Genomic DNA, 15,445 nt, shown 5'->3' on the forward strand with positions numbered 1-15,445 from the left:
TTTCTGGACAAGTTTTCTGGTTATTTTGGAGATGGAGTCTCCTGTCTGAGTCTTCTGCCTGAGCTGATATTGAACTAAATCCTCTGAATCTCAATCCCCTAAGTAGCTAGGATTATAGAAATGAACCACCAGCACCTGGGTTATATTATTTTTTCTAATGTGTTTTTTTCTTATAAATGTGGTATATATAAAATGTGATATGTGTGTGTATATATAGAAAGAGAAACATAGATATATAGATAAATATAGATATATAGATATATCTCAAGGACAGTGCCCAGGCCCTGAGCTCAAGCTCCAGGACTGGCTAAATAAATAAATAAATAAAATAAAGAGATAGGTAAATAAATAAATAGATAAATAAATAAAATAAAAAATAAAGTATATGCAGGAAATGATTCCAATGATGTAATTCCTTTAAACAACTAATTTACAGTTTAACAACATAAATACCAGAAAGCTGGAGTTGAGGTCAAGGAGAGAGGAGTGGACAAATGGAGAGAGGAAGAGTGGGCAAATGCAGTCAAAAAATTATATTTATCTGTGTATCTATCTGTTAAGACAGAGAGAGAGAGAGAGAGAGAGAGAGAGAGAGAGAGAGAGAGTCTATGTATATAAACCAGCATGAGTCTAACTAAGGATCTACTTAGGATAGGAAGGAAGAAGGAAAAATGAAAGAGGATAATTTTGAGATATACTACCAAAATATATGAAAAGAGCACAAAGCACTCCAATGAAAGTTGTTTATCAATGGGGGACTTGGAGTGGAGGAGAAATAGAAACAAGTTGGGCTAATGAAGGTGAAAAGGAACAAATATGGTTGAAATAGATTGTTGGTATGTATGAAAATAGAATAATGAAGCCTGTTGCAATTTTATTAGAAAGGGGGAAAGGAGAGTAATGTGGGGGAGGCCTGGTTGGAATAGCTTCTATGTGGTTACTTTAGAAATGGTAATGTAACTTCAGATTAGCTCTGGATTGAGAAGTCTGGCTACCCTATGGCACCTGACAGAACTGAGCTAGCTATCTGAGCTGGTCAAGTCCAGGTACCAGACATGTGAATGAAGTCACTGTTGGGAACTTCTCACCTCAGGCCACAGTTTACTACCTGATAAGATAGTCTCAGACAAGATGCTTTCAATTTCTATGAGACCTATAAAACTAGGAGAGATTTAAAGAAGTATTATTGTTGTTTTAAGCCAGTGAATTGTGGGATTGTTCAGTAATAACTAGAACAAAGAAAAAGCTCCAGGGAAGCCAATGCTGGCATAGGATTAAAGTGAAATTACATTAAGTATATTTCCTGAATTCAGATTATGTTACTAAGCAATAAATTAAAAACAGGCAAATAAATGGAAGATTAGTTTTAGAATAACAAGTTATCAGTACAAATAAATGGTTTCTTTTCTCCAATTTTTATGTAGATTTGGCTTACAAATAACAAATGACCCTATGTTACTGAAAGGTGTGTTTACCTCCATGGAACTTCCAAGGAAACTAGCTCAATATTTGTAAAAGGTAAAGGATAGTAGAAACATTATAGAGATAGCCCACAGATTTGAAGTGGAAATGGCAGTTCTTTGAAAACAGCGACCTAATTCTGGATGTTGTCTGCTCTTGAGCCTGGCTTACATTTATTGGCGTTACATAGGATGGATATGCTTTTCTCACAAAATGGATTGTTTTCTTTTCCATAGACATGATGCTAGGGGAAAGAAGCACTTTTTCCAGAAGAAATAAATAACACAAGGTCAGGTGTTTATACTTACCTATTTACTCTGTATCAGTCCTATCCTTTGTAAGCCTTACCTTCCCTACACACCAGCAGAGCTCCAATGAGGCCTGAATTCAGGTCTTTTACCAGGTCCACATGGGAAAGATATGAGTAGGTGAGACATGGTGGGTCAGACGCCATTGGAGCATTTTCTTTCAGGACCTGCCAGACATAGGTATGGCTCTCACCAGGAAAGACTTTATCATCTTCTTTTTCCCTCTGGCTTGTCTGATCATCATATTCAGCTCCTAAAGCAAGAAGGAATAAAATGTTCCTTTCTAGGCCCACTGTGCATATAAGAATTAGAATTACTGAGACTTCTGCTAGGTAACTCTTATCTCATAAAAGTATCCATATTGAGAAATATGTGGGTGAAAGAATGTCTGGAAAGTCACTAAGAAACAGAAAGAAAATTCTTTTTTTTACCTACATACTATTAGACTTGATCCTTCCTGGGAAGTTTATGTGAATAGGAAAGGTTATTGGACTTGTTCCACATGGGAAAAGAGAGGACATAATCCAAATTCAGGGCTTAGAATAAAATTATGATGCTCCTAATTTCATGAAGTTGTTTTCTACTAGGTCTCCAAATGAATCCTTTGACAAGGCCACATTTAAGAGGGAGGTTTATATGTCATGATGGCATAATTAATCAATCCCAATACAGTCTCAAGGACTGACCTATTCCTCCATCTTTTCCTGACTGAGACTCTGAGTACCTAATGAAAACCTTGGAGGCACTCCAGTTATTGGATGAAAAACTTTTGTCTATCCAGATCTGAGATGAGCCACTTCATATATGATAGATGAGATTTTGTCACATCTGTCAAGTTGAATGCTATCCTATAGAAATAAAACATGAGCACATGTGCAATTTTAAATTTTCTGGTTGCCAAATTAACAAAAGTGAAGGAAAGTGTGGACATTATTTTCACTAATGTATTTCATTTAATCCATTGTACCAAAAGATTGTAATTTCAACATGTATCCATAAACAAAGAGTAGAGGATTTTGCATTCTTTTTTTGCCAAGCCTTTCAGATGTAGTATGTATTTTACAGTGTCTTAACTATAATTTACCACATTTCAAGTGGCTTGTGGGTGCCATATTGAACTGTGCAATATAGACTGTGGCTAGTGTCAGCTGGTTGAATTAGATTAGCTATTTCACTTGGAATGTGGAAATGTAGAATCCATGAGCCAGTAGGATCTTTTGTTATATATCTGGCCTTCATGCCAAGGAAACATCCTTTTTGCTGTCCAAGTTCTTGCAATTCTCAAGATCAGCTTGTAGAGATATTTCTGGATTCCTGGCATGTTTCTTCCCTCTTCTTTCTGATAAGAGAATCTCTCTCTGTATATAGGACAGGACCTTTTTCTGGGGTAGATTAAGTAAGACATGTTTCTTTCCTATTTCTAATACTTCCATACCACTCAACATTAAGAATAAACTTCCAAAAAAAGAATAAACTTCCTTTCCACCTCTGGATCATTGTCTGTAAAAACAAGGCAAGCCACTGGCCATTGATCAAAACAAACTAAGCAACTCAATGGTAGCAATGGGAGGGAGGGAATGAGTGGGAAAGAAGGAACAACTGGGCTGGGAAGGTGGCTCAGTGGTAAAGTGCTTTCCTTGCTTGCATGAGGCCCTGTGTTCCATTCGTCAGCACCACAAAAGCAGAAAAAGTCGGAAGTGGGCTGTGGCTCAAGTGATAGAGCACTAGCCTTCAGCTGAAGAGCTGAGGGACAGTGTTCAGGCCCAAGACCGAGAAGATGTGTGAAGCTTAACTTAACAAAATTAAATTTATATAAAAAAGAGGGAACAGCTGACACTAAGCAAAAGGAAAGAAATGTACATATCATCCAATGTAGAAGAAATAACTATTTTCAAAGCTCACAGAACTCATAACCTTTATTTATTTATTTATTTATTGTTGGTCATGAGGCCTGAACTCTGGGCCTGGGTGCTGTCCCTCAGCTCTTTAGCTCAAGGCTAGCACTCTACCACTTGAGCCACCGTGCCACTTCTAGCTCTTTCTGCTTATGTGGTACTGAGGAATAGAACCCAGGGCCTCATGCATGCAAGACAAGCACTCTACCACTGAGCCACCTTCCCAGTCTCAGAACTCATAAACTTTATAGACCACGATAAAGACAATTTGCCCCATGAAGGTTAGAATGTGTTTGTGACTTTAAGTATCACTATCCCACAATACTGTGCAATTTGTGAAATTTATGTAATCACTTAATCACAATAAAAAAAATTGCAAAAAAACAACAACAAGGCAAGCCTTGAACTTCCAGTGGTCATATATGTCATCATCTTAGAAAAGTCAGCCTGAAAATAAAAGCAAAAAGAAGGAATGTGGAACTGAGATAGTGGAGAAAAAACAGCCATGATGCTAAAGCCATCATCTGAATCCATGAACCCAGCCATACTCAGTTGGCTCCATGGATTTTCTAGTTTTATAAGCAAAATTCAACATTATCTATATGGCAACATTGCACAGTAGTATAGTAGTTTACAGCATAAGTTCTAGAGTTAATGAGCCTAGGTTTGGAACCTTATTCCATCAGTTACTGACTTTCCATAATTGTGTGTGTGTGCGTGCCTGCATGCCTACGTGCTCGCACACACATGCTTGAACTCGGCCTCAAACTCTCACTGGCTCTTTCACTCATGACTAGTTTTCTGCCATTTAAACCATACTTCCAGGTCCAACTGGGATTACATTTATATTCAACAGAATCAATCCAATTCCAGATGTGCCACTATTTTGTTTCTCAAAGGTCTTGTACTGGAGGCCTGGCTCTTGAGATATTGGTTTTAAAACATGTGAACCTTTAAGAAGTAGGGTAAGTTAATAAACTTTCTGTTATTGTAACAAAATAAACAAGACAGCTAACTTACAAAGAAGAAAGGTTAGGTTTTTTGTCTTTTTCTTTTTTGGTACTGGGATTAGAACCCAGGACCTTGCACTTGCTAGACAAATGCTTTGCCACTGAGCTACATCCCAGCCTGAAAGGTTAGTTTTATCTCCCAGTTTCAGAAGCTTCAGCTCATGGTCACCTGTTATTCTATCTGCTCACCAAAAGTAGATGCTAGGCCAGGTGTCAGTGGCTCATGCCTGTAATCCTAGCTACTCAGGAGGCTAAGGGTAATAATTGCAGTTCAAAGCCAGTCAGGACAGAAATGTCCCTGTGAGACTCTTATTTCCAATAAACCACTAGAAAACCGGAAGTGGTGCTGTCGCTCAAGTGGTAGAGCACTCTCCTTGAGCTGAAGAGCTGAGGGACAGCTCCCAGGCCCGGAGTTCAAGCCCCACAATCGACCAAGAAAAAGAAAGGAAGAAAGGAAGGAAGGAAGAAAGAAAGTAGATGCTAGGGTCACACTTTTAGACCCTCAGAAATAAGAGATAAATAAACTTATTACTATAGCACTCAGTCAGGTATTTTTGTTACATAAACCAAAAGTAGAGTAGGTCACCATCACCAAGTATATGCATCTTGGCTTTGTATCTTTAAGACAACAAGAAAAGAGAAAGGCCTTTGACTTACCCTCAGAAGCTTTCCAGTATGATACACCAACAGCTTGAAGACTGACAGGATGAGAAGCCATGTTCTTAAGTGTAATAACCACAGTGTCATAAACTTCAGCCCAGATGGTAGGACCCAGCAGACCTATAAGAACAAAAAGTCCCTGAAAGGCTCTTTGGAGGATGGCACATCAAAAAACTTGTTTTTACAAAAGTAAGTGTCATATTCACAATGGCGCATGTCCCTGGACTATTGCTAAAAAATTGCTTATGCTTGTTGCTAATACCACCTCAGTTACATGATTGTTCTGAGGACTTATTTCTGGAAATTTGTTTAGTACATTCATAATTCAACCAGTAATTTAAGTTACTATAGTCTATAAGAATTTTTCTAACCAAGCATCAGTGGAGTGACATCGCTGTAATCCTAGCTACTCAAGAGGTTAAGATCATGAGGATCATGGTTCAAAGACAGCCTGGGCAGGAAAGTCTGTGAGACTCTTATTTCCAATGAACCACCAAAAAGTTAGAAATAGAGCTGTGGCTCAAGTGGTAAAGCACTAGCCTTAAGCAGGGAAAGCTCAGGGACAGTGCCTAGATGTTAAGTACAAGCCCTAGTACTGGCACAAAAAGTTTTTCTAGGCACTGGATATTTTGCAAATCATATTCTAAACATATGAAGCATATAAAGAACTAAACAAAGATGATTTCTAGATGTTATAAATTCTATTGAAGATGATCATGTGGTAGACAATGATGAAGCAAGAGGCAGAGGATACTTTACAGAAGTCAAGAAGTATGTCTTAGGGGAGTTGGCATTTGAACAGATATCTGACTAGATAAAAAGAAGCAATATTTTAAAATATCTAGTGGAAGAACATTAAAAACAACTAAAAATGCAAAAATTCTTAGTCAAGAATAAGCTCAACTGGGTGCGGGTGGCTCACGTCTTTAATCCATGCTACTCAGGAGGCTGAGATCTCTGGGTTGTGGTTCAAAGCCAGCCCGGGCAGGAAAGTCTATAAGACTCTTATCTCCAATAAACTGTTCAGAAAAAGCTGGAAGTGGCGCTGTGGCTCAAGTAGTAGAGTACCAGCTTTGAGCAAAAGAAGCTCAGGGACAGCGCCCAGCCGTTGAGTTCAAGCCCAGGACCAGCAAAAAGAAAAAAAAAAAAGAGTAAGCTTGACATAGTTAGCTAATGTGGTTGAAGCAAAGCAAATGAGCAGGATAGTGACAGGAAAATAAGATTATAGGCAGGTAGCAACATAGGCCATTTTAATTTAGATTTATTTTTGTTTTAGAAGAAGTAAGACAATTTGGACCTTTTTTGTAGTAATAGTTAACAAGAGCTGGTGATGGCTTAGATGAGGGAAGGAAGGAAGGAGAGAGAAGGAAAAAAAGAAGGTGTACAAGGAAAGAGAGGAGAATAGGAAGACAGCGAACAGAAGAAGAGAGGAGGGGAGGGGAGGAGCAGAGGGAAGAGGAAATATTAAGAATGATTCCTAAGAGTTTGACATTTTACTGGGTGATTATCCATCCATGTCACATAAAATTAATGGGAAATTAATAGTTGTGTTCCACAGGTATTTTAAGTATAAGATGAATATAAAGGCTTATTGAATCAAGTGGAATCAGTAAGTGAAAACATAAAGTGGCTTTGTTTTTCTTAAACCACAGTTTTAAGTTGCATTGTGTGGAATTTCCCATTTAGGTGCTTTAACAAAAACCAGTCTTTTCCATAAACCATTAGGTATTAACAAGCTGTAACATTTTAAGGCACTAACAAGTCCAATCCATTCTTACATTAAACTTCTATTTTCTAGTTAAGTCTGACAGGCTCAGAAACCAATAATAGGTAAAAGTGGTTTGTTGGCAGTTTCATCACTTTCCAAACTCTGTTTCCTAATCTTCCTCCCTAACTGACCACTGCCTCTATGTCCTTTAAGGCAGAAGCAAGCTGAAAAAGATTCAAGACTGTAAGATCTTCCTTGAAAGGGACAGTGGTGAGTGGCATTAGGAACTGAAAATGTAAAGAATGGAATAAACCAAGGACCAAGTTCTGCATGCAGAAGTCAAACAGAGAAGATGGAAAATTTAGCCAGTGTATTTCCCTGACGTGAAGGAAACCTGGCCAAAAGAAAATTCTCTTTGGCAGCTGCCTGCTCTCTTTAACTGCAGCCTCAGGATTGAAAATCCTTGCTAGGAAATAAGATACTCAGTGGTATAATTAGCATTCAGTATTGTTTTTATTACCCATCCAGTGTGGCCTTGGCTTGGTAATGTTGAAAAGACCATCTGTGAACTCTACAAACACAGTCTTTTTGTACATGATGGAGGTGTTGAGTGGAGAAGATCTTGGCATTTTAGGAGGAAATCTGTTGAAAACAAAGGAAAAATCATTCATTTCGATGGATCTTCTTTGAACCCACTGCACATATACACTATCCTCTTCTGCAAATTGGGAATTGTATATGAATCCCTCAAAACAATCCTGATTCTTGTACTTCCACCAAGGTGTTGATCCAGAGGAGCCAACCCACCCCCAATTACTTTCCTATATATGAAAGACAAAAGAGAAGAAATGCATATGTTAACATTCCTACATGTGGTTTGAAAACTATGAAAGTACTTAATAAAGCAGAGAAATAGAATTGGCTAGAAATACTTGTCCGATTTGCTTTCAAATACTTCACTGCCAGCTATAAATTTGCCACAAGAGTTTAGGAGACATGATTGGGAGAGACCTGCTTTAGAAATACTGAAAACATAAATGCACCAAATGCTTTGCATGGAGAAGGCTGTGAGGTCACCTCTGGGAGGAACACAAGTTACCCTCCACACACCAAACCACAAAGATGCTGTGCTAAGTATGAGAAATACATGTAAGCACATGCTGGGGCGAAACCAGCAATTCCTCAAGTTTGTGCCTCAGCTTGAGACAAAGTGGAGACATTTCCACTACAGGAGAATGCCTTTCTAAACTTTCAGGATAATCGGCACAAGTAAGTGACATAATGTTCCAAGATTCACAGATTTTACTCGTTCCTGTTTTTTTTTTGTGGGGCTTTTGTTTGTGTGTTTCCCTTAGGATTTGGCATATAAATCTTGTCAGATATGTTTGGTAATAATTGTCCTTGACATAAACTGTTCCTTCATGTTTTATCTGAAACCAATCAGAAAGCCTATTATATTCACTGGCCATTTCTTAGAAGAATCTGAGCAGCTGCAGGAACAGATAATGTGAAGCTGAGTTTCCTTAGCTGTTTTTTTCAAACGTTAGCAATCACTGTCAGGATGTGTCCAGAGTCAGCTTATCTTGTTAATCATAATGAAATAATTTAGATTATAAAACAATGTGATTAAAATAAAAATGCTACCAACTTCTTCCTTGTAAATACATGTGACTTCCTACACAACAGAAAGATAAATAATAAGTGAGTTAATTCATTAAATTCAATTTTAAACTCACAATATTATTTATTATGCTTTAGGCTACTATATTGAGACTGCAGTATGAAGTACAGTATATGATGTATAATTGTCTCAATATTAAAATTGAGACCAAGGTTAAAATAAAAATGACTACTTGTTCAATTAATACTAGGCTACTGACCATCTGAATCGCTAAGATCATTAATTGTACTCAAATGAATGCTATATATACATTATAAAATAAATTTGGGTCCCTTCCTTACACCATACATGAAAAATAACTCAAAGCAGATCAATGACCTTAATATAGGGACTAAATATATAAAGTTCTTTGAAGAAAATGTAGGTAAAATCTTTGTGAGTTAGACTTGGTAATGATTTGGTTTCATATAATATCAAAAGCACAAGTAACCAAAGGGGAAAACTGTGCTTCATGAAGTGAATTGGACTTTATCAAAATGAAAATTTTTGTGCTTCAGGGCCAGGCACTGGCAGCTGATGCATTGATCCTTGCTGCTCAGGAGGCTGAGATCTTGGGATCCAGGTTTTAGGGCAGCCCAGCAAGAAAGTCTGTGAGACTTGTATCTCCAATTATCAAAAAGCCAGGAAGGGGATCTGTAGCTCAAGTGCTAGAGTGCTAGCATTGAGCTATAAATCTCAGGGACAGGACCAAGGCCCTTGAGTTTAAGCCCCAGGATCAGCTCACACAAAAAGATACTATTAGGAAAATGTAAAGACTACATACAGAATGTGCCAACTGTTTTTTACCAGTTAAAAGATTTAACTCAAGTAAAATATTTCAATAGATGTTTCTCTAAAGATATACAAATGATCAATAAGTACATGAAAGAACACATAATGCAATTACTCAGATAAATACAAATGTAAAACACAATAAGATGCCATTTCATCCCTACTAGTGTGGCTATAATAGAAAACATAGTGCAACGAGTGTTGGTGTGGATATGGAAAAAATAGAATACTCATACACTCCTAACAGGCGTGTAAAATGGAGTGGCTGCTTAGCAAAACAGCTTGGCAGTCCCTCACAAAGTTAAATTTAGAATGACCATATGACATAGAAACTCTACTCCTAACCAACTGGAGTGACTCAAGTGGTAGAGAGCCAGCCTGAGCAAGAAACTCTACTTGTAAGTACAAATCAAAGCATACATCCACACAAAGATTTGCACTTGAATATTCTTAGGCGCATTACCCAGAATAGTCCAAATGTGTATATTCAGTGGAATATTTATTCAGCCATGAAAAGGAATGAAGGTGCAATACATAAACCTTTATATATTTTATCCAATGGTGAACAGTGGGATTTCTTATATAAAAAAAAGAATATTAAGTAGATGAGTGGATCAAAAATGTGGTACCTATACACAATGGAATTTTACACAGCCATTAGAAAGAATAAAATAATGCCATTTGCAGGGAAATGGATGGAGCTAGACCAAATCATGTTAAGTGAGGTAAGCCAAGCTCAGAGAGACAAACTGCACATGTTCCCTCTGATATGCGGAAATTAGATCTAAAATACACTGGAATATGATAAATTATACAGGATTCTAGATACTCATACACAGTAAGGCCAAAAGAGGATAGTCTTAAGAGAGGAAATGCAAAGGCACAAGGCCTAAGTGCCTCTTCATATTTATATAAAATAACATATATACTGAAATGAACTAAAAGACATGGAAACAAAAGACATTTTTCTCCAGGCTGGGAAGGTGGCTCAGTGGTAGAGTGCTTGCCTTGCATGCCTGAGGCCCTGGGTTCGATTCCTCAGCACCACATAAGCAAAAAAGAAAAAAGCCGGAAGTGGTGCTGTGGCTCAAGTGGTAGAGCACTAGCCTTGAGCTGAAGAGCTGAGGGACAGCGCCCAGGCCCAGAGTTCAGGCCCCATGACAGGACCCCCCCCCCCCCAAAAAAAGACATTTTTCTCTCTGTCTTCCTTCCTTTATCTCCTTCCTTTCTTTCTTTCTTTCTTTCTTTCTTTCTTTCTTTCTTTCTTTCTTTCTTTCTTTCTTTCTTTCTTCTTCCTTCCTTCCTTCCTCCCTCCCTCCCTCCCACCTTCCCTCCATCCCCCCCTCTCTCTTTCTTTTGATTTTAGTCTTCTTTTATCAATGCATCAGCTATCAGTGCCTGGCCCTGATGGTATCTTTTGAAGCACAAAAATTTTCATTTTGATAAAGTCCAATTGACTTCACGAAGTACAATTTTCCCCTTTGGTTACTTTTGATTCCCTTTTAGTTACTTTTGATATTATATGTAAATAAGTCATTACCAAGTCTAACTCACAAAAATTTTACCTATATTTTCCTCAAAGAACTGTACATTTAGTACCTATATTAAAGTCACTGATCTGCTTTGAGTTACTTTTTATGTATTGTGTGAGGAAGGGATTCAAATTTATTTTAAAATGCTTATTTTATAATGATTCTGTCTTATTTACCTTATGTATGGTGTGTTCAAGTGTATATCTTCAGGCGGGTTGGGGGAGTACAGAACTTGGGGTAAAAAGGGTGGAAAGTTCAGCAATGGAGCTCACTAGACACTGGTTAAAGTGAACTGTAAAACTTGTGGGTAGAGATGGGAGAGAGGGACTGGGAGAGAATGAGGGAACAGAAGACACTGTACAAAAGGAAATGTACTCCACCTGACTCATGTAAATGTAATCCCTCCGTACATTACCTCTATAATAACAATAAAGTAAATGAACAAAAAAGAAATTAATGTGCAGTTTGCCAATAAAACAGCATAGTTAACAATCAATCGTTCTTTTCTTCTCTGCTCAATAAAAAAGAAAACCACACCAAATGCTATAGAATACAGAAATGGTGTTCTCAGAGAATGGCGAATAGCTTTAAATACTTTCAGTATAAAAAACAACAAATAAAAAGAAAAAAAATACTACTTTTTCTATGTATTAAAAAAGTGCAGCGATCCATAAGAAAGCCATAGTCAGTAAGTATTAAATCTAAAAATCAATAGTTTTAAATATCTACGAAAAACAAACAAAAAGTGTATTCTTTGGAAAGATTCCTATCAACAACAAAATAGACAAATCCTTGGCAAACTTAATCACAGAAAAAAGATAACAAAGATACAAGAATTTAGTAGTGAGAAAGTGCACAAACCTAGGGACAATGTGGAGGAAAGAATCATCAAGGCATGTTGTACAACACTGTGACAACAAAATTGAAAAATAAAAGCTGGAGAGGAGATTGCAAATGTTACCAGTACCAAGTGGATTCATGCGAGTCTTATCAAACTTTTAAATAATAGATTATTGTAATACTGTTTGAACTGCTTTAGGCAATAGAAGAGAATGGAATATTCATTAATGTATTTAATAAATCTATCCAATATTTAATACCAACCTCAATAAACATAGTACAAAATAAAGCTATAGAGCTTGACATAGTGGTTCATTCCTGTAACCTGAGCACTCAGGAGGCTGAGGCACAAGGATCAAGTTTGAGGCCAACCTAGAGAATAGAAAGTTACAAGCCAGGGTGGGATAAATAGTAAGACTATGTTTCAAAAAGAAACCAATAAAGAAGAAGTTATAGATCAATCCACATATTAAGGCACACAGTGCTGGTCCTGGGGCTTGAATTCAAGGCTTGGGTGCTGTCCCTGAGCATTTTGCCCAAAGCTGGCACTCTACCACTTGAGCCACAGCTCTATTTCTGTCTTTTTGGTGGTCAATTGCAGGTAAGAGTCTCATAGACTTTCCTGCCTGGGCTGGCTTCAAACCATGATCCTCAGATTTGAGCCTCCTGAGTAGCTAGGATTACAGCCATGAGCCACCAGTGCCTAATGGCACACAGTGGTTAAGGAAAAATTGCACATAGAAGTATAATAACTTATATGAACAGTACATTGTATTCAAGAATGTAAGGGTATTTTGTAAATCTATTAACATAACCATTTACCATCAATATAGTAAAGAGGATAATTCAGATAATACTAGATACTGAAACGTCATTTATAATAATTTTATGTAAATAGAATGAGATAATTTACTGAAACTAAACAGAAAATGTTATTTTAAATAGCAAAATATTAAGGCTATCACAAGTGAAATCCTGGGACTGACAGGAATGCTTGCTTGTGCTGTAATGATTAGCATTTCTTTGTTTCCCAACAAATCAATAAAGTAAAAAGTGAAGCAACAATCTCTAAACATTGCAAAATAAGTAAAAGAATCTTTCTCACTTAGCTATGATTCATTAAAAACTCTAGCATACAATTATTACAATTAGTCACAGAATTTGGTAAGTTTCAAAGTACATAGAGATAATTGTGATCATATTAAAATTTGTGTATATACGATGACATTTCAGTTAAAGTTACAGCAGGACTTGCTCTTTTTAATTGGCATAGATGCATGCACACCTTCCCTGAAAATATTGAGTAAGAAGCTTAAGTAAGCATCAGTTAACTATTCTTGCTTGATATCTGTATGTTCCTCCAACCAGTCACATTTTCACAATGCTGGCCAGTACTTAATTGGGCTTTACAAGATTTTACCTTGTGTCCACATGCAGGTCATTGAGTAGATCACTTTGTACATAGTCCCAGGACAGTTCCACAGCACCCAGGTAGTATCTTCTGGTGGCGCTAAAACTTACTTGTAAAAGGCACAGAAAGAAGGAGGTAGAAAGCTCTATTTGCATGGCTGTTATTTCTAGCAAACATTCAACTAGAGAAGTGAAAAATGAACTCTTCTAGGAAATACTTTTAGCTTCCAGGAGAAAAAAAAAAAAGGTAAAATGTCTATGATTTAGTGTAAAGTCCTAAAAGTTTTGCAGAGAAATTTAAGGACTTGCCTCAGTGAAAGTGAGAGCAGCAGTAGCACTGAACAAGGCAGAAAAACTGCTTCCTTTTTGGCAGTGGGAAAGCATCCACAGGAAGAACTAGAGTAGGAAACGGTGGCGGAGCTAGGGTTTAACCCATTAGTCTCTGAGAGCAACAGAGGGCACAGACTGCGTGATGTAAATTAGAGCCCTTAAGGAGAGAAGGTGAGAGATGGGAGGGGGGTGTCATGGTGAAAGGAGGTTTAATTTGTATTCGCCTTCCTAGTCTTCTGAAGTTAGGACTGTTGAAAATTCTGGAATTCACTTGTATAAGTGGCAGTCTCAAAAGAGTGAGCTAAAACCCTTACAGAAACTTAGGGGTTTTAGCTGTCTTGGCCACACTGTTCTTTAAATTTTCAAGCACACTCATTGATGAAAATCTGCTTTGTTCTCATAAAACAATATTGTTCCCATGGCTTGGCCCACTGACTGCCCTTCCCCCAGGGGACCCTCCTGAAATTCTCCAGCTCAGTCTCCAGCCTAGAATCTTAATCTAAATGTGAAAGCCCAGTCTCCAACCCTACCCCCACTGCACTCCCAGGTGATAGGTCCCTATTCTGTGGGGCAGAGGTCTTAAAGAACAGATTCCTGACCCGTGGCATCAGAAACTCCTGAAAGTCTTTGAGCCCTGGAGCTACGTGTGACACCCTGTCTCCCACCATATGAACATTTGAGCTCACAGTGACCCTGTTCTGCAAGCATTACCTTACTTAAGCCCTTCCACCCCTGCCTCCATTAGGCCATGTCTGCCTGGCCTCCTCACTCTCCTCAGGTCACCATGGTGTCCCTTTTCAACTTTCCATTAAAGTTGATCTGGTCTGCTGAGCTCATTTTTTGCTCTTTCTTCTGATGCCCTTGTGACTGTTTCTCAACAATCATGTCACTAGATGTGAACAATATTTCCTCCCATATGTGTAGTAAGCCCCATTGGCACACATCCTTGAAGTCTTGGTCTAAATCTGCCTTCTTTGAGAGCTTTGAAGATGGACCATTATGGCACCTTCATTTTTCTTGACAGCACTCAAAACTAATTCACATTATTTTTGTGTGATTGTTGTTACCTGATGCCTTTTATGATTGGTTATGTGTGGCTGTCATGCAAGATATATTTACTTGTAGCACATGTAGCCATAAGCTTAAGCAGAGAGTGTAGCCAGGTTAATGCTCGTTGTGGGGGTGAGGAGTTTTGCCAAGGTCTTCCCGGTATAGGAAGTAAGTAGAAGAAAATGGATGAAAGTGTTAGGGAATGAATGAGTGGTGAGTTGTTATCCAGCGTAGATGTCAGCAGGAGGCAGCCTGTTTGATGAACATTTGTTGAGGCCTCCTGTGTGGTAGCTAATGGTTGCTCTGTGGGAAAAGTGGTTTTAAGTGTTTTGTTATACAAGTTGTTCTTGTCTTCATTTTATGGGCACTGGATTTGAAGTGCAGAGACATTAGGAAAGTTTCTTGTGGGCACCCAGCTGTGAAGTGGTAGCATTCACACACACACACACACACACACACATACAATCAGGCACCAGAAGGCATCTCCTAACCAGTATAGTATACATGGTCACCTTAGAAATGACTATGACAGTTCCTGCCACCTGGGGGTCTTTGTTCAAGGGGGAGGTCAGATAGGTGGAGTTGCAATACAGCGTGATAGGTAAATGCTGCGGCGCGAGCTCACACACACTGAATCTCTGCGTCAGTTCTGTAGCACAGGTGCAAATGAAGTAACAGGCGCACAGGGGCTAAATGGTTCGCCTGAAGCCTCACCTATTTGATTTGAAAAGACACGGTTCTAAACATCAGGAGGACAGCAGTGAGAAGCTGGGAGAGGGACAGTACGAA

General features: G+C 38.2%; 1 protein-coding gene across 2 annotated transcripts in view; it reads right to left on the reverse strand.

The window, feature by feature from the left end:
* F8 (coagulation factor VIII) overlaps positions 1-13,600 on the reverse strand; it is an 83,909-nt gene extending 70,309 nt beyond the window's left edge. For both annotated transcript variants that reach the window (XM_042667468.1, XM_042667467.1), the window contains exons 1-4: positions 13,287-13,600; positions 7,563-7,684; positions 5,332-5,454; positions 1,810-2,022 (exon numbers count right to left, since the gene is read on the reverse strand). In XM_042667468.1, the coding sequence (XP_042523402.1) occupies positions 1,810-2,022; positions 5,332-5,454; positions 7,563-7,684; positions 13,287-13,432 (604 nt within the window). In that variant the 5' untranslated portion in view covers positions 13,433-13,600. The remainder of the gene's footprint in view (positions 1-1,809; positions 2,023-5,331; positions 5,455-7,562; positions 7,685-13,286) is intronic.
* Between the last annotated feature and the right edge of the window lie 1,845 nt (positions 13,601-15,445).

The sequence above is a fragment of the Dipodomys spectabilis genome, unplaced genomic scaffold, assembly GCF_019054845.1.
Source record: "Dipodomys spectabilis isolate Male_0828 unplaced genomic scaffold, ASM1905484v1 ptg000411l, whole genome shotgun sequence".
In the NCBI taxonomy this organism is placed as follows: Eukaryota; Metazoa; Chordata; class Mammalia; order Rodentia; family Heteromyidae; genus Dipodomys; species Dipodomys spectabilis.